The 22,883-nt window shown below is 44.7% G+C and overlaps 1 protein-coding gene across 1 annotated transcript in view; it reads left to right on the top strand.

The window, feature by feature from the left end:
* The first annotated feature begins 274 nt into the window (after window positions 1–274).
* RAB11A (RAB11A, member RAS oncogene family) overlaps window positions 275–22,883 on the top strand; it is a 42,133-nt gene continuing 19,524 nt past the window's right edge. Inside the window, exons 1-2 of the mRNA XM_081337664.1 lie at window positions 275–447; window positions 19,954–20,149. Of these exons, the coding sequence (XP_081193790.1) occupies window positions 405–447; window positions 19,954–20,149 (239 nt within the window). The 5' untranslated portion in view covers window positions 275–404. The remainder of the gene's footprint in view (window positions 448–19,953; window positions 20,150–22,883) is intronic.

Here is a 22,883-nt window from a genome sequence, read left to right as displayed (position 1 = left end):
AGTCGCGGGAGGTTCCTCGCTCCCCCGCCCTTCGAGATCAAAATCAGAGAGTCAGCCAGGCAGCCCACTTCCGGCGTCGACTCACAAGAGACACTTCCGGCAGCCGATTTTAGGCCTTCCTTTTTCCGCTCTGGCCGGAAACCTCTGGAGGAGACGCACTAGCCCTCGCGTCTCTGCCTTTCCTCCGTCGGGACCGGAAAAGCCCCTACGGAAGGACTAATCCCGGAAGCGCGGCTGACCCCGGAAGGCGTCCCGGGTGGGCGGAGAGCAGCGAGCGAGGCCGGTCAGGGGGCGGAACCGGAGCGTCACTGATCCGAAGGCGGAGGGAGCGGCCGCTGCAGGGAGGGAGCGGCCCTTGGCTCTTCCTGCGCTTCCTTCTTCTCTCAGAGGCCGCCATTGCCGCCATGGGGGGCTCCCGCGACGACGAGTACGACTATCTCTTCAAAGGTACGCCGCCCTCGCCCCCCCTCCCGCCGGTGGGTGGAGAAGACCCCCGCCCCCCCCCCGCCCTGCCCGCAGCCGGGCGGAGAGGCTTCCTGGCGGGGCGGTCGCTCCTCTCTGGGCCGCCTGGAGAGCAGGACGAGGCTCTCGGGGAGCCCCCCCGGCCCCGCCCTCCGGGAAGGGGTCTCTCTTTCTCCTCGGGGGGGGGGCATCCGAAGCTGCCCCTCGTGACCTTGGCCCAGCCCTGACCTTCCCGCCCGTCCTGCCTCGCAGGGCTGTTGTGCGCGGGTGTGTGTGTGGGGGAAAAATCTGGGCTGTGGCTTCGCCCTTCCCGAGGAATGTGTGCGGGGTGGGGTGTGTGTGTGTGTGTGTGTGTGAGAGAGAGAGGAGAAGAGAAATGAAATGAGCCTCGCTTCTAGAGGGGAAGGTCTCCTTTAGGGACCCCTTTCATCTCTGACGGGGACACCCAGGGCAGCCCCCCCTTCTTTTGGGGGGTGGGGGAGAAAGGATCTCGGCATCTAATGAATCTTGGCAGCTTGGTCAAAGTCGGGGTTCTTCACTTACCTAGCCCAGGGGTAGGCAACCTCGGCTCTTTTATGACTCGTGGACTTCAACTCCCAGAATTCCTGAGCCAGCTTGGCTGGCTCAGGAATTCTGGGAGTTGAAGTCCACGAGTCATAAAAGAGCCGAGGTTGCCTACCCCTGACCTAGCCTTTCTGGAGGCAGCACAGATGCAGGGGGGGGGTGTCGGGCTGCGGAGATGAGGGGGGGGCTCCACCTGGGTTGGGTGGCCCGTAGAATGGAGGGGTGCATATCTCGCACCCCTTTGCCCCCCTCCTTTAGCCAGGGCACAATAATCCGTTTCAGAATCTTCTGGTCTTTTTTTTTAAACAACTTTGGCTTGTAGAAAACACTAGACCAGGGGTAGGCAACCTTGGCAACTTTAAGACGTGTGGACTTCAACTCCCAGAATCCCCGAGCCAGCTGTGCTGAGGAGAAAGGGAGAGGTCCACAAGTCATGAAGGGGCCACAGTTCCCCATGCTGGCTGAGGAATTCTGGGAGTTGAAGTCCACAAGTCATGAAGAGCTGTGCTGGCTCAGGAATTCTGGGAGTTGAAGTCCACAAGTCATGAAGAGCTGTGCTGGCTCAGGAATTCTGGGAGTTGAAGTCCACAAGTCATGAAGAGCTATGCTGGCTCAGGAATTCTGGGAGTTGAAGTTCACGAGTCATAAAAGAGCCAAGGTTGCCTACCCCTGCTCTAGACTTGAGATCCTTGGAAGTGACCCTTGAACTCAAGACCAGCTTTTCTGTGCTGCAAAAAAAAATTGCTCTTAATAAAAGAGCAAAGAAGAGTATGGGGGGGGGCGTAAAATGGTTAGGAACAGAAGTATTTCTTTAGCATCCTATCCCCATGGTATTTGTACCAGTAAGCAGTTAGTCTGCTATTCAGAGTCCGTTCAGTTAATTCTAGCCAAACGTACTTTTAATAAGAGCAAGGACATTTCATTCAGGTGGAGAAAAAAGATGGGAGTGAACCAGTCTAATTAATAGATTCTACCGCCCTTCCCCCCCCCAGTCTCATTTCCTTCCCCCACCCTCCTACAGTTAGGTTCTCAATTCTAAATATGCCAGCTTATTACCTTTTCTCCAGAACTGTCTTGCCCTGCTAAGCATAATAGTTGAATGTTTAAATAAGGGCCAGGCATTGGGTAGCTCAGGGATGGGCAGGGTGGCACAAAGCATTGGCAGCAAAGGAGGTTATCAAGTGTAACAGGAATGTCTTGTTACCATATAGAATCATTTACATGTTTTTTTGCTTTTTATCTATATTATTTGTTAGTGCTCCCAAGGGTGTTTTGCTATTATTGCCCCAGGACTTGCTTTGTTTCTTAGAGTTTTGTTGTACAGCAAAGATCAAATTCTTGTTGATTGCCAGCTTTTCTAAGCACTCCTTTGATGTTATGACCTAAACTGTTAACTTTGTATAGTATTTATCCTGATGATCGTTGTTGCAATCATTTGGAAGAGATATTTCCAGGAGTGAGGTTTGATTTGGTAGTTCCTGATTTGGTCAATTTAAAGTTTTTTTTGTCCTGTTTTCTTTTTTTAAAAAAAAAATTCAAGCAAATCTTTTTTGAAAAGTACATTTATAGTTTGAGAGTAAGCCATTATTGCCTTAGCTTTGGGTTTGGAAAAAAATATAATCTTCACTCCTCTTTGGTCTTAAAGTGGTCTTCTTTTACATGTTTTTGTTTCCCTAATTTTTTTGGCCCTTTGAAATAGAGGAAGTGGTTGCCAAAGTGGTAAGCCTTTTCAATCAGAAGTTTAGTGATTTGATAAATGAGATTTATTTTAAATACAGGAACTTTCAAGGTTTATTTTGTATCTTTGAGTGGTGGCTGGAAAGAGAAGGCTAGCTTTTGAATATGAGATTTTTTTTAAAAAAATGTATTGTACACTTTTTAAAGTTCATGCGTGTTTCTCACATTAAATTGGATTCTCTTTAAAATACATTATCCCCAGGCAGCAGTATACCACCAGATATCTCCTTTGGCCCCTTCCATCCTTTCTTGTTTTGGGGTAACTATTTCAGGAAAAAGGGATGCGGTGGCTCAGTGGGTTAGGACGCCGAGCTTGTCAATCATATCTGTTCTTAAAAAAAGATCTACCGTAAGTCTTTCTTAAAAATGTGTGTACTTGCACGCAATTCAAGCTATTTTTCTGTCTCCATATATCAAATAGCCCTAAATTGAATGGTAATTTATCTTGAGTGATTTTTAATGTTATTTTTTTCTCCAAAGCTCTGTCTAGTTGTGGGGAGATCATCCCTAACCCCCCTCCAAACACAAATTTTCTCAAGAAAAACCTACTAATCTCCCCATAAATCATTTATAGAACAGTACTTTAGTGGGTTAGGACGCTGAGCTTGTTGATCAGAAGGTCGGCAGTTTGGCGGGTCGAATCCCGAGTGCCGTGTAGCAGAGTGAGCGCCTGTTACTCGTCCCAGCTTCTGCCCACCTAGCAGTTCGAAAGCACGTAAAAATGCAAGTAGAAAAATAGGGACTGCTACGGTGGGAAGGTAACAGCGTTCCGTGCGCCTTTGGCGTCTAGTCATGCCGGCCACATGACCACGGAGACATCCTCGGACAAGCGCTGGCTCTTCGGCTTTGAAACGGAGATGAGCACCAGCCCCTAGAGTTGGAAACGACTAGCACGCATGTGCGGGGGAACCTTTACCTTTATTTCAGGAAAAGATTAGCTTCCCTTTAGTTATGCTCAGTGTTGCAGATGCTCCCCACTGATCCACAAAGTTTAGGACCTTTTGAATGCCAAACCCTGATTTGCGTGGATAACAGTGGAAGGTTTTGTGGGTTTTCTGGTTCTGATTCTGCAACTGACCTGATTTCTCTTCCTGTTGTTTTTGCCTAAATTCATTTGAGTGACTCTCCTCCTTTGGGATTAGTACACATTCTTCCCAGGTTGCTTATTCAGCTTTCTGATAGCGAACAGGATATGCTGGGAAATACCATACTTGTCTGCTTAGATAATGAAAAGGAAGTATTGCATGGAGCTTTGCTGTCAAGTTTTTAGAAGTAAAGGTGATTAAAGTGGAAACATCCTGGTTTATTTCCTAGGCTTTGGAACCCGGTTTCCTTTTGATCAGGCCTTCCTAGATGGAGAATCTGTGCAATAAACTGAAGTTCCTTTTCAGTGCCAGGCCAGATGTAGAACATCTGCCCAATGATGCCAATTACAGTGAACATCTTCCAAGATCAAGGAAGAATAATTAGCCTTGTCAGATTATTCTCTTACTGACTCACATAACAGAAATGCCTCTAAGTGCTTTCCTATATTATTTGTTAAATCATTTTGGTCTCTGTGACACAAATATGCTGTTATTTGAATTTCAAACAACTCTATGGTAATACTGGTATTTGTTCATTCATTCCATTTATATCCATGACATTGAGGGTTATTTATCCCACCTTTATTGATTTATTTATCTGTACAAATAAGACAGCAAAGACCCACAATATACTTTCCTCCTCCTGTTTTCCCCACAATGAAAACCACGTGAGCTGGATTGGGCTGGGAAGAGTGACTGGCCCAAAGTCTCCCAGCTGGCTTTCATGGCTAAGGCAAGACTTGAACTCAGAATCTCTTGCTTTAAATCAACATTTAAAACACCCACACTTACAACAACATAACAGTGTTAACCAATTTAAGAATTGCAAACATTAAAATAGAATTTAAACAGCCAAATAGTATAACATTAATCAAATAATAAGATGAGTTTACATAGTAAGTTCTAGCAACGAAAGCACTGCTCACGTACCATGTAATGTTGCATTCTGGGAAGGTTTATTTCCCTAATGCAAATTGGGATGAGAGATGATGTCGTTCAGTTGCCATAATAGTGGCAGATTTTGGTGGAACAAATGTGCTGGAGTTTGTTCACTTGTATTGGCTTTTCCTGCTACAAGCGATTAAACAAACCAGAAATTCCCTGTCTTAAAGTTGCCCAATTTGGGAAAAACCTGATTTGGAGCTTCTCTTTGGACCAGAATTTCTCAAGCTTGGCCACATTAGGGTGTGTAGACCACACCCCAAATTCCCCAGCCATCAGGTTCACCTGTCTTAAGGTGGCTTGTTGAGAAACGTTACTTTAGACCAGGGGTGTCAAACTGCTGTCCCACGGGCCGGAGGCGTCATCCAGAAGCCGCGCCCACCCCATTGCCGGCATTGGCAAAACCGTCCTGATAGGTTGCGCAACGTCGTGTGATGTCACGAGTTTAACATGTCTGCTTTAGACCAAAAGGCTAAAGTGGCTTATATTCCGTATAACCAATGACATTTCTTCCTATGGGCTTGTAATCTCAAAACATGACTTGGAGGGATAAAGGTCGGAGCTGGGAAGAGGCAAAGTATCGGTCGTTAAAGCTGTCTGCTGGGTCATCCATAATGATTATCAATGGATGGAAACTGAACAGGGAGAGATCCAACCTGGGACTAAGGAGAAATCTCCTGACAGCGAGAACAATCAACCAGTGGAAGGGCTTGCCTTTAGAAGTTGTGGGTGCTCCATCACACTGGAGGCTTTTAAGAAGAGGCTGAAAAGTCACATGTCTGGAACGGAAGGGAATTGAGCAGGGGCTGGGACTAGAAGACCTCCAAGGTCCCTTAATTCTGATCTAAAGCCAGGGATCAGCTACACAAATGTTGAAATGGGTTGAAGCAACTCTTTGCATATGTTTTTTGTTAAATTTCTGCGCTGTCCATCTGACTAATACATTGATTCCGGGTGGATTACAATATAGTAAAAAGTTAAAAAGTGCTAAAACCAATTAAAATGAGAAAAAGGGATTCAAAGTTAAGAACCAAGGTCATGGGCAGCCTGGGGGTGAGAATCTTCTTTATCCTATGAGCCACTCCCAACGTAGCAAGCCCTTACTGGGGGCCCAGGCCACAAATCAGAGGCAAGTTTTTAAACTCTTCCAGGAGTCCAGGAGAATAGGGGAGGTTCTTACCTCTAAAGGAGAATATTTGTAGCTCAGGGTTCAAATGAGGGGCCTTTGATGCTCTTGAGCGTGGTTGTTTTCTTGCAGAGGTTTCATTACTCAACTAGGTAACAACATCAGTTCTGGAAAGGATTGGAGCGCACTGAGGATGTTACCTGGTTTGGGTAATGAAACTTCTGCAAAAAAAAACACCAAGCTCAGCGAGTACCAAGGACCCACAGTCGTCGTCTTCCCCCCCCTTCCTCCTCTTCCTCCTCCTCCTCCCCCCAGCACTGATGATGTTATCTGGTTTGGGTAATGAAACCTCTGCAAGCAAACAACCAAGCTCAGAGAGTACGAAGGGCCCCCAATTTTACCTCAGATACTAGAGTATTCCAGAGGGCAGGGACCACAGCAGAAAAGGCTCTTCTCCTGGCAGATGACAAGCGGGCTAGGCTAGTCCCATTGGGGTAAGGCAGTTCCTGAGATACCCTGGATCCGTGCTGTAAGGAGCTTCAAAAGTGATGACCACCAGCTCCTTGAATTGGACCCAGAAGCAAACTGACAGCCGGTGCAGCTGATGTAACGGTGGTACCACATGTTGCCACCTGAGGAGCCAGCTGGAGTTCTGTACCAGCTGGAGCTTCCAAATACTCGTCTAGGGTAGACCCGCATTGCAGTAATCCATCCGGGAGATGACCAGGGCGTGGGTGGTTATAGGCCAGGGCTTCACGATCCAGGAAAGCAACCCACGCACCATCCAAAGTTGCGCAGAGGCTCTGCTAGCTTCAAGGAGGGAGTTGTGAGTCTAGGAGAGTTGTTCCCCCCCCCCCAGCTCAAAGAACAGACGAGTCTGAGAGAGCTGTCTTTCAGAATTTATTTTCTGTCCTTCAGGATGTCTCTTTTCCTCCTCTTTTTCTTCCACTGTCACTCAAAGTCATGACATATCCCGTTGGATAGGACATGGTTGTAGCATTGCCTTTGGATCAGAATCCATGGTTTGTTGCTCATTTAATAAGCCAGGGTCTCAAACCAGCCAGATAGAGCAGAGCCTGGCTAGAGCTCTCTAATTTGCTTAGTTAGCTTTGCTTCTTGACAGGTGGAGTCCAGCACGAGTGAATTCTGGCGTCTCTTGTTATCCAAACTGTATTGAATGGGAAAGACTGTGTGGCAGAACTATAAAATGTATTTATTTGTACATACTTATTAGATTTATTTGCTGCTCCTCTCGTCTCAAAATAACCATTGAATGAAAAATTAGTTAGGCCTTTTAGTTACCATGCCGCACACATTTTCTAGGCAAGTTCTCCTAAAGTTTAGCTGTCAGTGAGATTTTTAAGTATATTTTTGATGTGTACATTTTGCTGGAGAAGACTCCTGCGAGTCCCTTGGACTGCAAGGCGATCAAACCGGTCCGGTCCTAGAGGAGATCAACCCTGACTGCTCTTGAGAAGGCCAGATCCTGAAGTGGAAACTCAAATCCTTTGGCCACCTAATGAGAAGGAAGGACTCACTGGTGAAGAGCCTAATGCTGGGAAAGGTTGAGGGCAAGAGAAGAAGGGGACGACAGAGAATGAGGTGGCTGGATGGAGTCCCTGAAGCAGGAGGCGTGAGACTAAATGGACTCCAGAAGATGGTAGAGGACAGGAAGGCCTGGAGGAACGTTGTCCATGGGGTCGCCAGGGGTCGGACACGTCTTCGCAACTAACAATAACAATACATTTTGAAGTTCTCTTTGAAATATATTCCCCATGAGCTGCAGTATACTAGGAGACGTATCTCCTTTAGACCACTAATCAATCCTTGCTTTGGGACAGCCATTTCACAAATAGATTAACTTCCCCATGATAGTTATAATCCCCCAAAGACATGCTCAGCCTTGCAGATAGATACTTCTCCTCACTTCAACAATTCGGGACCTTTAATTGTCTAATAATTTAATTATTTGGGTCGTTGAGGCAGCATTCAAAACTGTTTTCTGGTTGGGCAGCAGATACAGTTTTAAAAACTGTAGGTCTATCACAGAGCCAGTTTACGGTAGGTTTCTAGCCAGAAATTGAGAGGTCATGACTTCAAATCCCACTTTAATCACAAAGCCAACTGAGTAATCTTGGGCCAGTCACTTTCTCTCAGCCCTAGGAAACAGGCAATGGCAAACCGCTTCTGAAAAACCTTGCCAATTAAACTGCAGGGACTTGTCTAGGCAGCCTCTCGGAAAGGGGCATACAGTAATTGAACAGAAGAAAAAAAAGCACATTACATCATAGTGATTTTCTTGTAAGAGATTTCTGGCAAAGGGACTGGATTTTTGTCCGAGATCTTGGATTGTATCTAGGTCCAAGTGACACCCTCAGTTACCTACATCTAGTTCAACAAAAAAGGCAGCCTTGTCACCACCAACATTGCCAGATAGCATCAGGGAGGCGATATTAGAATAGAGGCAAGTCAGTTGTGACTTAATTCTGTCTTTATTTTTCATTAGGAGTAAATTACACAGTGTAGTTTGGGAGTTCCCTTTGATCTGGCTATTAGTGGCCAGAAGTTCTGCATGTCAACTTCAGTTGGGTGGCCAGTTGAATCCTTCTGCATTAATCTTGTTTTGCTGATATTTGCACTGGAAGCAAATCCAAAGCAGACTGTTTTTGCAAAGCATGCTTTTTTTAAAGGCAGCTTGGAGATTTGGATTCATTTTAAGAACGGTCATCAAGAACTTGGTAGGAACGAGGTGCTTGAATCATGCTGCGTCTTCCCTACGTTCTTTACACTAACAATTTTAACTCTAATGCGTTGTGTTGGTTTAATGTTTTAAAAACATTAAACTAGAGTGCAGTGGATTATTAAAAGTTCTCCTTGAAGCAGATCTGTTTGTGAGTAACGGAAGCAGATTTTTTTTTTCTGTAAGAAATGGCTTGTTTTTATTTAGGATATACAGCATCTTATATGTGAAAGTTTAGCACCGAGAAATTAAAAATGTGTTAATGTCCGAGCAGCAGGGAATTAAGAGTTTTAACACCAAAAGAACTATTGAAAACATGCAACATCTGATTTTATAGAGGAATTGGGGGATAGAAGAGTGTTGAACAGCCTTTGTTGTAGTAATTTGGCAACCAAAATGATGATGGTGATGGTACATTTACATAAAACCTAAAGACACATAAAGCTATATCCTTCTAACCTAATAGAGGGAGATTCTAGGGCAGGGGTCTTCAAACTTGGCCCTTTTATGACTTGTGGACTTCAACTCCCAGAATTCTTCAACCAGTGTTCCTGGCTGAGGAATTCTGGGAGTTGAAGTCCACAAATCATAAAAGGGCCAAGTCTGAAGACCCGTGTTGTAGGGCATGGCTACCCTGAACCTTCCTCCCTCTCCATCCAGTTTCCCACCCCAATGCCTGCACATTTAATCACATCTGACTTAGAACATAGAATAATAGGGTAGGAAGGCACCTTGGAGGTCTTCTGGTCAATCCCTCTGCTCAAGCAGGAGACCCACCTAGACCAGGGGTAGCCAACCTTGGCTCTTTTATGACTCGTGGACTTCAACTCCCAGAATTCCTGAGCCAGCTGGCTCAGGAATTGTGGGAGTTGAAGTCCACGAGTCATAAAAGAGCCAGGGTTGCCTACAAATGACTGTCTAGTCTCTCCTTAAAAGCCTCCAGTGATGGAGCGCCCACGATTTGTAAAGGCAAGCTGTTCCACAGGTTAATTGTCCTCACTGTTAGGGAGTTTCTCTTTAATTCCAGGTTGCTTCTCTCTTTGGTCAGTTTCCAACCATTGTTTCTCGCACTTCCCTCTGGTGCTTTGGACAATAGGCTGACTCCCTCTTCTTTGTGGCAGCCCCTCAAATATTGGAACCCCACTATCATGTCACCCCTAGTCCTTTTTTCCACTGTGCTACAAATCCCTTCTGGTCTGAGCTTACGGTTGCATTTTCTGTCCCAAAGTATTGTGGACACAACATTTACCTTGCTAAGTAGGCTCCCCTGTACAGCCACTTAAGAAAAATAGTTTGCAGACATTTAGGTCTTGTGTGTTTCTCCCCCTTACCAGGAAACATTTATTTCAGAACAGTTTAATTAGCTTTGATCTGAATAGACTAGTAGCATTTTAAAGAACATATTACAGCCATGCTATCCTTTTAGGCTAGATTTTCCCGGTTAAGTTGGGAATATTTGATTTCCAGATTGTTTTGACTTCTTGTTGCTTTAGGAGTTACCCCAATCCAAAGGTTGCAGTCCAAACTCCTTGATCACCTGTCCCTCAGTCAAACTGTACAAATCATCACTCCCCAATGTTGCTAGTTTTATTTGTGCAATAGGTTATTGTGTAAAGAAAATAATATATCTGGGGCTGAGAAGCCCATTGCTTTAGTTTCCTTTCGAGACATGCTGCTTGATCTGTCTGAGGCCTCTTCTGGAAGTGTGGAGCCTTGAGAGAAGGTAGAAGCGAACATCCAAAGTCCCACCCGTTTAGTCTTAAGCCCAAGTCTTCCCCTTTCTGAAGGGCTGGTGCAAGGCGTTTGTCCTGATAGAGAAGGGGTAAGAAGCAGAGGAAACACATGGCAAATCTAGACAGCACACTAAAAAGCAGAGATATCACCCTGCCAACAAAAGTGTGTATAGTCAAGGCTATGGTCTTTCCAGTTGCAATGTATGGCAGTGAAAGCTGGACCATAAAAAAGGCTGAGCGCCAAAGAATTGAGGCCTTTGAACTCTGGTACTGGAGAAGACTCCTGCGAGTCCCTTGGACTGCAAGGCGATCAAACCGGTTGGTCCTAGAGGAGATCAACTGCTCTTTAGAAGGTCAGATCCTGAAGTTGAAACTCAAATACTTTGGCCACCTAATGAGAAGGAAGGACTCATTGGAGAAGAGCCTCATGCCGGGAAAGGCGGAGGGCAAGGGAAGAAGGGGACGACAGAGAATGAGGTGGCTGGATGGAGTCACTGAAGCAGTAGGCGTGATCTTAAATGGGCTCCAGAAGATGGTAGAGGACAGGAAGGCCTGGAGGAACATTGTCCATGGGGCCGCGATGGGTCGGACACAACTTTGCAGCTAACAACAACAAAGATTTTTGGGAGGCGCTTCAGATGATGAGAGGATGAGCCAGACATCCTCAAAGGAGCAGCAGAGATTGGCAATCTCTTCAGAAAAAGGAGACAATGAGGTTGCCCACATGCGCTCCTGATGAGTGTCCTGCAGGAACCGAGCTTTTTGCAGTCAGCTCATGAGTAGCTTGGAGTCAAAGGATTCCATCTAATCTTACAGTCACAATGTAGTCTGTATGGAGAGAAAGCTCAGCTGAGCCTCGCCTTTTTTTGAATTGCCTTTTAATTGCTTTTCATTTATTGAGAACTTTTGGATCGATATGTTTTGCAACGTTCATTGAGCAAGTCCCCTTCAATCCTTGAAGAAAGAAGTTTTAAGTGCAAGATGAAGGACTTCAAAAACAATAAGAGGAACAATCAGCAAAAAGAAGATTAGAATATTTTAGAAAGTTGTATAAGGGTTAAGGGTCCAGAGGGATTTCAAATAATTTTGAAATCAATTATTATACCTTCACGTGCTGTTATTTAGGGGGGAAAAACATGATAAGATGGGACTTAGAAGGTTGGACACTACAGGGAACCAGAAATAAACAGAGGTTTATAATTAACCATACATACATTTGCCTCAGTAACACGAAATGGAGCAAAATACTTTTAATTTTGGATGAACCATAGGGTGTTTCTGAACAATAAACTCAAGTTAATCCTATGATTGTGTACGTACTATCATCATTGACAGACTGGTTTTAAAAGGGATTATAGAAGAGAAACAAGTTTTACTGGAGAAGATTCAGACTGAGGCTGATTTGAATATGGATTTAAAAATGACAGGTTACAAGAAGGGTAAGGAAAAAGATGTTACACTGGATATACAAATTGATGTCTTAGTAATTATAAGGGATATACAAATAAGAAACCAGAAGAGTGACTTGGATACTTTTCTTATTTTGGATTTGCAAGAGACTTGTTGACGTTTTGAAGGATTTTCTGAGAAGGGACAAAGAGACCATGAAAAGAAGTCAACTTCTGAGAGATAATTTAAATAGACTAAAGATTAACATGGTTAAAACCAAAGGGAAGGAATATAAAGTTGGCTTATTTGATGAAGTGTAAAATATAAATAAGGGACGCGGTGGCTCAGTGGGTTACGACGCTGAGCTTGTCGATCAGAAGGTCGGCAGTTTGGCGGGTCGAATCCCGAGTGCCGTGTAGCAGAGTGAGCGCCTGTTACTCGTCCCAGCTTCTGCCAACCTAGCAGTTCGAAAGCACGTAAAAATGGAAGTAGAAAAATAGGGACCACTACGGTGGGAAGGTAACAGCGTTCCGTGCGCCTTTGGCGTCTAGTCATGCCGGCCACATGACCACGGAGACGTCCTCGGACAAGCGCTGGCTCTTCGGCTTTGAAACGGAGATGAGCACCGGCCGCTAGAGTCGGAAACGACTAGCACGCGTGTGCGGGGGAACCTTTACCTTTACCTTTAAAATATAAATTATGTTATTTCTGGACTTTTGCTGACCTGACCTGAATGCATGGGAACCAGATATGATTTATTATATTGGCGGAGAAAATGATGAGTTTCTGAAATTATTTGCACATGCTTTGATGGAGGGAGAAGTTACTTTGTTATATCTTTCTTTTCTTTTTTTTATTGTATTCTTATCTTTTCTTCTTTTTCTGTCTTTTTATTTTCTGCACTTTCGGTTTTTCCTTTTCATTCTTTTTCATATCTGTTGAGTTTGTGTTAGTTTTTTCCCCCCCATCTTTGAAATTATAAACTCTTTTGAAATTACAAGCTGCTTCCTTCATTCAGTTATGCTCAGTTCTCAAGAGACTTTCTAGACAGGTACCTGCAGTTTTCTTGGCAAGGTTTGTCAAAAAGTATTTAGCCAAATCTTAATTAGAAGGATCAAGATCGTCTTTGTGAGCTTGATTTCTTATTTGAGACTGATGGGGGGAGTGGGGTGGGGGGGGGTCATTCATCTGATTTTACTGAACACTGATTTTTTTTGCAGAGAATGGAAAGCGGGCTGCCTATTTTTATTCTTATATAAGGAGTAATTGAATGGTCCCTGTAGATTAGATGTCCTTTTAGATTGTGAATTTGACCTCCTGGGATTTCATGGTCCAAGTTGAGTTTCGTGGCATAGTTGGCTTTTTAACGCACAGAGCTGGACTCCATGGGCGAGGGGATGAATCCTGCTTTTCCCTGTAATCCCTCGAATCCATCCAGATCCTTTCCAGAGGCGAATCTAGTGGTTAAGGCACCAGGTTAGAAAACTGGAGACCCTGACTTCTAGTCCTGCCTTAGGCATAAAAGCTGGCTGGGTGACTTTGGGCCAATCTCCAGGGGACGGTGAGTTCTACTCCCGCCGTAGGTACGAAAGCCAGCCCCTCCCTCTCGGCCCAGCCCACCTCACAGGATTGTTGTTGTGGGGTAAATAGGAGAATGATGTGCAGGATATATTCACTGCTTTGAGTTACTTGTAAAAACAATAAAGGCAGGATATAAATAAATAAGATTAATAATAATAACAACAACAACAATAATAATTGTCAGAGAGGTGACTATTTTACAGAAGGGCTTTGGAGGCACCTTTTTGCTGCTTTTACCCTTAGCTGATCTTGGCTTCTGTCATCCTTGGCCCAGGCTGATGGGAGTTGTGTTCTGACACGTTTGCTGGCTGAGGAATTCTGGGAGTTGAAGTCCACAGGTCTTAAAGTTGCCAAGGTTGAGGACCCCTGCTCTATGGTATAGACAAGAGGTAGGGAACCTTGGCTCTTTTATGACTTGTGGACTTCAATACCCAGAATTCCTGAACCAGCCCTGCTGACTCAGGAATTCTGGGAGTTGAAGTCCACAAGTCATAAAAGAGCCAAGGTTGCCTACCCCTGATATAGACAGTTCTGCTTCCTCTTCTGGCCTTCCAGTCACAACCTCACCTTCTCTAAGAGCTTGCTTTGGAGAATCTCAGGCGCATTCAGATCTTGGAAAGTGGTAGTGATGGGCAAAGCCAACCTGCCGTTCTTCTCATCAACTCAAGTTAAAGTAGTCCTCAACCTACGACCACAACTGAGTCCAAAATTTCTCTTCCTAAAGCAAGACAGTTGTTAAGTGAGCTTTGCCCCATTTTACGACCTTCTGTGCCACAGTTGTTAAGCGAATCGCTGCAGTTGTTAAGATAGTAAGTAACGTGGTTGTAAAGTGAATCTGGCTTCCCCGCTGACTTTGCTCGTCAGAAAAGGTGATCAAAAGGGACCCTGCAACCGTCATAAATACGAGTCAGTTGCCAAGCGTTGTGAGTGGGGATGCTGCTGTGGTCTTAAGTATGAAAAAAAAACACGGTCACGAGTCACTTTTTCCGGTGCTGTAACTTTGAATGCTCACTAAACAAATGGTTTTAAGTCGAGGACTACCTTGTGTACGGTTTTTCCCAGATGCCTTTGTTGCAGACGCTTAAAATGTTCAGGTTTTTTTTCTGCCCCTGAAAAATAACTTTTGGCCTGCAGAGGACTATTACATCTCCTACCCAACCCTTTATCTGCCAAGTGTTTGCAGAACCTCAGCCTGTCCGCAGTGGTTTTAGCTGTTTTGATCGGTAAATATGAGTCAGCCGATTACACTATGAGGTAATGATGGATTTCCTCCTTTGCGCTTCTGTCCTTGTGAGCTGCTGAGCCCAGCTATTTGTCTGCCCTGCCGCCTGGAAGGGTGATGGGAATTTTCAGCCATTCGGAGGACCCCCGGTGCTGAGGAGTACCCTGGCTCCCTCCCCCCCCCCATTTATTGCTTTCAGCAGAAACCACAAAAACTAATTAAGCTGACATTTGAATTGGGTGCAGCTTTGGCTTTGCGTCTGGGAATGTTCATAACCTTTGGTCTTTTTTCTTTTTAAAAGCTCCTTTCCTGCTGGGGCTGCTTATAATGATGGATAACTTTTTATGTGTGAGAGACTTGCTTTATCAGGAAGAGCTTGTTGTGTTGTGATTTATTATTTTGGAACTCCTGTAACTATGCCCTGCCTATCCCATAAGTCCTGGGTAGGCAAGCTTGGCTCTTTTATGACTCGTGGACTTCAACTCCCAGAATTCCTCAGCCAGCACAGCTCTTCATGACTTGTGGACTTCGGCTCCCAGAATTCCTCAGCCAGCATAGCTCTTCATGACTTGTGGACTTCAACTCCCAGAATTCCTCAGCCAGCATGGGGAACTGTGGCCCCTTCATGACTTGTGGACCTCTCCCTTTCTCCTCAGCACAGCTGGCTCAGGGATTCTGGGAGTTGAAGTCCACAAGTCATAAAAGAGCCAAGGTTGCCTACCCCTGCCATAGGTACACAGCCGCAATCAACTTTGAAAGCCCAGCCTTCCTCCTCCTCTGCCAGCGTTACACATTTCTGAACTTACTTACTACTTTATAAGTAATTTAAGGTGGCAAACAGATCTACTCCTTGAAGAAACATTTGGTTTGCTCTTGTAGGCAGTCTGTTATTTCTCACTCTTACCCCAATCATCCTAAATTCTTATCTCTATTACTCAAAAGTTACGTAAAGTCTTTAAAGGGAGTCCCGTGAAAGGCATTGGCAGAACAAGTGATGATCGAGGGTTGTGAGCTACTGTCTCTGAGGCCTCACACACCAGAAGGGTATATAGATATTTCTCGACCAACAACCATAACGGAGCCCAAAATTTCTGTGGCTAATGAGACAGTTGTTAAGTGAGCTTGCCCCATTTTACAAGCTTCCTTGCTACAGTTGTTAAGTGAATTACTGCAGTTGTTCGCTTAGTAACATGGTTGTTAAGTGAATCTGGCTTCCCCATTGACTCTGCTTGTCAGAAGGTCGCAAAAGGGGATCCTGGGACCCTGCGACTGTCATAAACGTGAGTCAGTCGCCAAGCGTGTCAACTTTGATCATGTGACCGTGGGGCTGCTGTAATGGTTATGAAAAAACGGTCACTGAGTTGACTTTCTTCATTCCCATTGTAACTTGGAAAGGTCACTAAATGAAGGGTTGTAGGTCAAGGACTACCTGTTACTGACACATCAAACTCTCTTGCCCGGACTCTTCCACCAGCCCATCAGCAGCTGTCATGAAACTTGGTGGGTTCCCAAGTTGTAGCCCTGCCGTTTGGGGACCAACGGTATACCCCTTTGGTGATAACATTGGAGCTGGCACTCCCGGGGGTTCAACTTCCTTCATTTCATTAGCAGCCTCTAGCTATGGAGATCGGGCTTAATGGCATCTCCATCTGGACTGGCGGTTAGCCGTGGACACTTGATTAGCATCACCACGTTGATGGCACTTCATCCAGCTTCGTGTAGATGTCCAGCAGCAGAGATACTCCCTCAGAAAGTCCTCATGAGCTGATCTGCCCCTCGCGTTTCCTGTCCCCAAATCAACAGACAGGAGCTGAGTTTGGCGTCTCACAAGCCATCAAAGCGGCCTTCCTTGCCACAAGATTTTGGAGACGCAGCCTCCTCGTCTCCCAACTCTGAAAGTGACTAGGCCGCATATAGGGTTAATGTGAAGATATCAGCAATAGCACTGATATAGCTGCTTCACAGGTAACGCAGAAGTAGTTTGAACTTCTCTGATGGAGGCCTGGCACCAGATTTTATCACGATCAAAGATACGATTGGTGCCAGCCTCTCATGGTAATTGCCATTTGGACCATAGAGAGGAGGTATTCAGCACCAGGTTCGGCAGCGGCAGCAGCCCTCAAGCTGAAACTCCACCTGGGTGAAATGCAATAGATGAGCACAGCATCTTGGGGGACCCTCCACCCCCAATCCCTGAGGCTGGCATTTGGCTTGGCCAAGTAGCCTGCAAGATGTGGTATTTTCCCTAAACCAGGGGTAGGCAACCTTGGCTCTTTGATGACTCGTGGACTTCAACTCTCAGAATTCCTCAGCCAGGAATTCTGGGTATTGGAAGTGCACGAATCATAAAAGAGCCAAGGTTCCCTACCTCTGGTCTATACCATAGAGCAGGGGTCCTCAACCTTGGCAACTTTAAGACGTGTGGACTTCAACTCCCAGAATTCCTGAGCCAGCATAGCTCATAGGAGTTGAAGTCCACGAGTCATAAAAGAGCCAAGGTTAATGGAATTAGTTAAAGATTGTATGATAAAGTGGGCACAAAATATTCAGGAACCAATTGCGCTGGATACTTGGGAGATAATTTGGGTCAGAAATGTTAAATTTACTCAGGCTCAGAATTTAAGAGAAAATTTTTATAAAATGTTTTATAGATGGCATTTGGATCCCAAGAAGTTGTCTAATATGTATCCTAACTTGCAGTCTAAATGTTGGAGATGTAGTTTAGAAGCCACCTATTTTCATATGTGGTGGAGCTGTAGAAATATAAAAGCTTTTTGGATTAAAATTTGGTGGAACATTCAAAAGATTTTTAAGAGGAAGATAAAGTTTTCTCCGCAATTGTTTTTATTGGGTATTGTTGTAGATTGTGATGTTAAAGAAACTAATTTGATGTTGAATATGATAACAACAGCACGGTTACTGGTGGGATAATATTGGAAGAAGGATAGTTTGGCTACTATAGAAGAATGGGTGTTTAAAGTTTCGAATCTTGCAGAAATGTCTAAGATTTCTGCTTATTTGAAAGATCATTCACAGGAAAGATATATTTCAGTTTGGAGGAGATGGATAGATTATATTCAGAATAAATATGGGACTAAAAAGTTCCATTTAGCTTATGAGTAGATTTTAGAGGGATATTGTTATCTTAGTGTTAGTACTTTGTATGTATCTATGTTAAAGGGGAGTTAAAGCAAATTATGAATTTGGTTAATTGTATATTATGGATAATTCTTATTTAGAATATGATTATTATAACTATAATCCTGTATTTAGCTCTGGGAAGTGGGGGGGGGGGGAAGTGGGGTGGTTTGGGGTGGGGGGGATTTGGGGATATATTGTAAAATCTTGTTTCTGTAAAACTCTTTAATAAAAAAAATAAAAGAGCCAAGGTTGCCTAGACCTGCCCTAAACAATTAAAGAGCATCTCCTGTGATATAGATGAGGCTGTGAGATTTGGAACACCAAATCTTGCATCCCGGCAGTTTGGCTCCCTCTTTGCATGGGGGGGGAGGGACAACCCCCCCCCCCGAAAACCACTATATTCCGCTGCTGGGGTCTCCCTCCAGGGCTTTTTAACTTCTGTTGCCAGGGTGGAGGGGGCAGAAAGGCAGTTTTAATCAGGAATGGGGAGGGGCCCACTCGTTTCCTTTCTGAAGATGTTTCATTTGACCTTCCTACTGACCCTCTCTCTCTTTTTTTTTTTTAAAGTGAAATTTATAATCTAAAGTACAAATAGAAGCAAAGATGGTGAGGGAATAGAGGAAAGAAAGAAAGAAAGGGGAAAGGGCTGCAAGGGAAGGGGAAAAAGGTGACCTTTCCCCCCCAACTTTTTTCAGTGCGGTAGAATATTAAATACAGTTACTTCAACTTTTTTGTTTTACATATTTAAGTTTAAGTTTTAAGTTTTATTTAATTTGTATACCGCCCTTCTCCTTGGTAGGGACTCAGGGCGGTTCACAGGGCATATATAAAAAAGACAATACAAAAATTAAAAAAGATTAAACCAATGCCCAGTTAAAACAGTAATACAATTCTAAAACGACAATTTAAAACCCATAATCCCCCGTCAGGCCAGACCAGCTAATTCAAATAGGTGGGTCTTCAGGCCACGACGGAAAGTTCGGAGATCTGATGCCGTCCGGAGCTCCACCGGCAGTTGGTTCCATAATGCCGGAGCGCCCACAGAGAAGGCTCTCCCCCTGGGGGCCACCAGTCGGCATTCCCTGACTGGAGGCACCCTGAGGAGGCCCTCTCTGTGGGAACGCACAGGGCGGAGGGGAGTTGATGCCGGCAGCAGGTGGTCCCCGAGGTAACCCGGACCCATGCCATGTAAGGACTTAAAGATCATAACCAAAACCTTGAACCTCACCCGGAAGACAACTGGTAACCAATGCAGCTCGCGGAGCAAAGGTGTAACATGGGAGTACCGGGAAACTCCCAAGACAACTCTCGCGGCCGCATTCTGTACCAGTTGGAGCCTCCGAGTGGTCTTCAAGGGAAGCCCCATGTAGAGAGCATTACAGTAGTCAAGGCGAGAGGTCACGAGCGCATGAGTGACCGTACACAGGGCATCCCGGTCCAGATAGGGCCGCAACTGGCGCACCAGGCGGACCTGGGCGAAAGCCCCCCTAGTCACGGCTACTATATGATCTTCCAGGGTAAGCCGTGAATCTAGGAGGACTCCCAAGTTGCGAGCCCTATCCACGGGGGGTAAGAGCTCACCCCCCATAGATAGAGATGGAACATTTTGAATGTCCCGGGATGCCGGAATGTACAGCCACTCAGTCTTGTCAGGGTTGAGTTGAAGTCTGTTCCTCCCCATCCAGACCCGAACCGCCTCCAGGCAACGGGACATCACAGCGAGGGCATCACTAGTAAGTGCTAGCCATTTCCATAACAACAGAATTTAGTAATCGAAACCTCAAGTCAAAGTTTCAATATTCCCCCCCCCCCTGTTTTGAGCATTAAGGCCAGAAGCAATTTCCAATATATATATATATATATATATATATATATATATATATATATATATATATATATATATATATATATATATATATATATATATATATATATATATATATATATATATATATATATATATATATATATATATATATATATATATATATATATATATATATATATATATATATATATATATATATATATATATATATATATATATATATTCCTTTCATTAAAACTATTATTTTGCCGTCTCTTGTTCATCACTTTTTCCACCCATTGTGGGAATTGACGTACCTTTCTGTTATTTTGCACCCCCAGGATTCTCGCCAGACAGATAGAATAGCAAGGTTCCCCGCTCCCTTTTTTTCCCCCCCTAAGTTCTTTCTCCAATCATCTTCCAGTGGTTCTCATTGGCGACTCCGGAGTTGGGAAAAGCAACCTCCTATCTCGCTTCACCCGCAATGAATTCAACCTGGAGAGCAAAAGCACCATCGGTGTAGAGTTTGCCACCAGGAGCATTCAAGTCGACGGCAAGACCATCAAAGCTCAGATCTGGGACACGGCTGGGCAAGAGCGATACCGAGCCATCACATCTGCGTAAGTGGTCCCTTCCCTTCTCTTCCTGCCCAGACCGAGCATTCAAATGTGTCTGTCTTATTTATTATGTCCCCGCCCTGTTTTCTATCCAGCTTCCTGGAATAGGAAAATGGTACAATCCTACATGGCGGAGGGAGAGAATGATGTGCTGGGAACAGTCCCATTAGCTATAATTAAAAAGGTAAAGGTTCCCCTGCACACGTGTGCTAGTCGTTTCCGACTCTAGCGGCCGGTGCTCATCTCTGTTTCAAAGCCGAAGAGCCAGCGCTTGTCCGAGGACGTCTCTGTGGTCGGTATGACTAGACGCCAAAGGCGCACGGAACGCTGTTACCTTCCCACCGTAGTGGTCCCTATTTTTCCACTTGCATTTTTACGTGCTTTCGAACTGCTAGGTTGGCAGAAGCTGGGACGAGTAACAGGCGCTCACTCTGCTACGCGGCACTCGGGATTCGACCCGCCAAACTGCCGACCTTCTGATCGACAAGCTCAGCGTCCTAACCCACTGAGCCACCACGTCCCTAGCTATAATTAAGGTGGTTTAAATCAGGGCTCCCCAACCCTTTGTCCATGACCCGGTGCCCGGGCTGCAGCCCGTTTGAAACTGGGCCTCAGTAGTGGTGGGGTGAGTGTACGCGCGCGTGAAGTTACATTTGTGAAAGCTGCACACACATGCGAAACCGGATCCACTCTCCCTCCACTGCTACCGCCAAGCTGGAAAAGTTGGGGAACGCTGGTTTAAATGCCAGGTAAATTTAAATGTCAATGAAATGAAATTTCATTCTTCCTCCTGGTTCTCTTTGCTTTCTTTTGTCTCTGAAAAACTTTTTCACCCTTAACTTGAAAACTAACTTACACAAGATAGGTTTCCCTTTCCTTGTTGTGAAACGCTCTGCTCCTGGACCCTTGTTAAATGCTCTTGTTAAGATTCTCTTATTTGTAAATAAATTAGTAATGATGTGATACAATTAATGTCTTTTGAAGTCCGGACTCCTTGTTATTAGGTTTGTTAACCAAAGCACCTAATGAGAGAATTAGCTCGAGGCTCTCAGATATTAAATTCTGTATTAGTTAGTGAGTTCTAATTTGCTGAGGATCGGTTGCATCACACCTATTAAGTTTGTACATTACACTAAGATGCAGCGTGGTTTGATTGGTATAAGTCCAGTGTAGTGTAATTTAGCAGATCATGGTTAAAATAGATGATGGCTGTATGCTCTTCAGCTTCTCATGGATTTGAAAAGGCCCTTGGATTTTTTTCTCACGTATGAACACCCTCTTGAGTGGGTCCAAGGATTGCTTCAGAGGAAGAGACACAGGAGATTTTGTTGTTGTTGTTGTTCAATATATGTCCCACCTTTGTTCCATACAACTACGCCAGGGGTCTTCAAACGTGGCCCTTTTATGACTTGTGGACTTCAACTCCCAGTATTCCTCAGCCAGGCACACTGGCTGAGGAATTCTGGGAGTTGAAGTCCACAAGTCATGAAAGGGCTAAGTTTGAAGACCCCTGCCATACAACAACTACCCTGTGATGTGGGTTGGTTTGAGAGAGAGGGAAGATCTAGCCCAAAGTTCACCTGGCCAGCTTTCCGGTCTAAGGGAGTACTAGAACTCCCCGTCTCCTAGTTTGTAGTTCCTCACCATGATCACTGCACGAGGCTGGCTCTCTTAAGTGTTGCATCTATAAGACTTTAGATATACATTTTCCCCAACCGTCTTAATTTCTTTTTTTAAAAAAGGCTATACTCTGAGACCACTTACCTGACTTACAACCCCGTCTTTAGTGTAATGTCTGAATCCAGTCATAGGCAAATCAGAATCAAATGTTTGTCCAAGAATGAGCTTTTGGTGCATTAGCTGTTGAGACTGATTGAATTTGTAGTCTCTGGATTTCTGCTGTGGAAGGTGCATAGGCTGAGACGTTTTTTCCGTCCCCTCACTTTAATATACAGGTACTCCTTGACTTAGAACCATTTGTTTAATGACGGTTTGAAGTTACAATGGCACTGAAACAAGTGACTGAAGATGTATCTTTGCACTTATGACCAGTTCAGCATCTCCAGGACCATGTCATGAAAGTTTGGGTGCTTGGCAAGATCCTGTACTGGCAACGCTTGCAGACTTGCAGGGTCACACGATCACCATTTGCAACCTTCCCAGCTGGCTTCCCACAAGCAGTCAGTGAGGAAAGCCAGATTCGCTTAACGACCATGTGATTCACTTAACAACTGCAGTGGTTTGCTTAACCTTGGCAAAAAAGGTCATCAGGTAGTCCTTGACTTACAACAGTTCATTTAATGACCATTCAAAGTTACAATGGCACTGAAAAAAAACGACTTATGACTGTTTTTCACACTCATGACCGTTGCAGCATCCCCCTGGTCACATGATTAAAATTCAGACGCTTGGCAACTGGTTCGTATTTACGACGGTCGCCATGTCCCGGAATCATGTGATCCCCTTTTGCAACCTTCTTCTGATCAGCAGAAGTCAGATTCACTTAACAACCGTGTTACTGACTTAAGAATGGTAGTGATTCATTTAACTATGGCACGAAATGTCGTAAAATGGGGGAAAACTCACTTAACAACTGCCTCACTTAGCAACAAAAAATTGGCGCTCAATTGCGGCTGAAAGCCGAGGACTACCAATATAGCATTTGTTTCCATCCTTGTAAGCTACCCAGATTTGTCAACGAGCGGGTGGACCGGGAAATGTGAGTGGCAAATAAACC

The sequence above is a fragment of the Vipera berus genome, assembly GCF_964194415.1.
Source record: "Vipera berus genome assembly, chromosome: 12".
Taxonomy (NCBI): Eukaryota; Metazoa; Chordata; class Lepidosauria; order Squamata; family Viperidae; genus Vipera; species Vipera berus.
The sequence above is the reverse complement of the archived record's forward strand: the minus strand, read 5'-3'. Positions and strand labels throughout refer to the sequence as shown.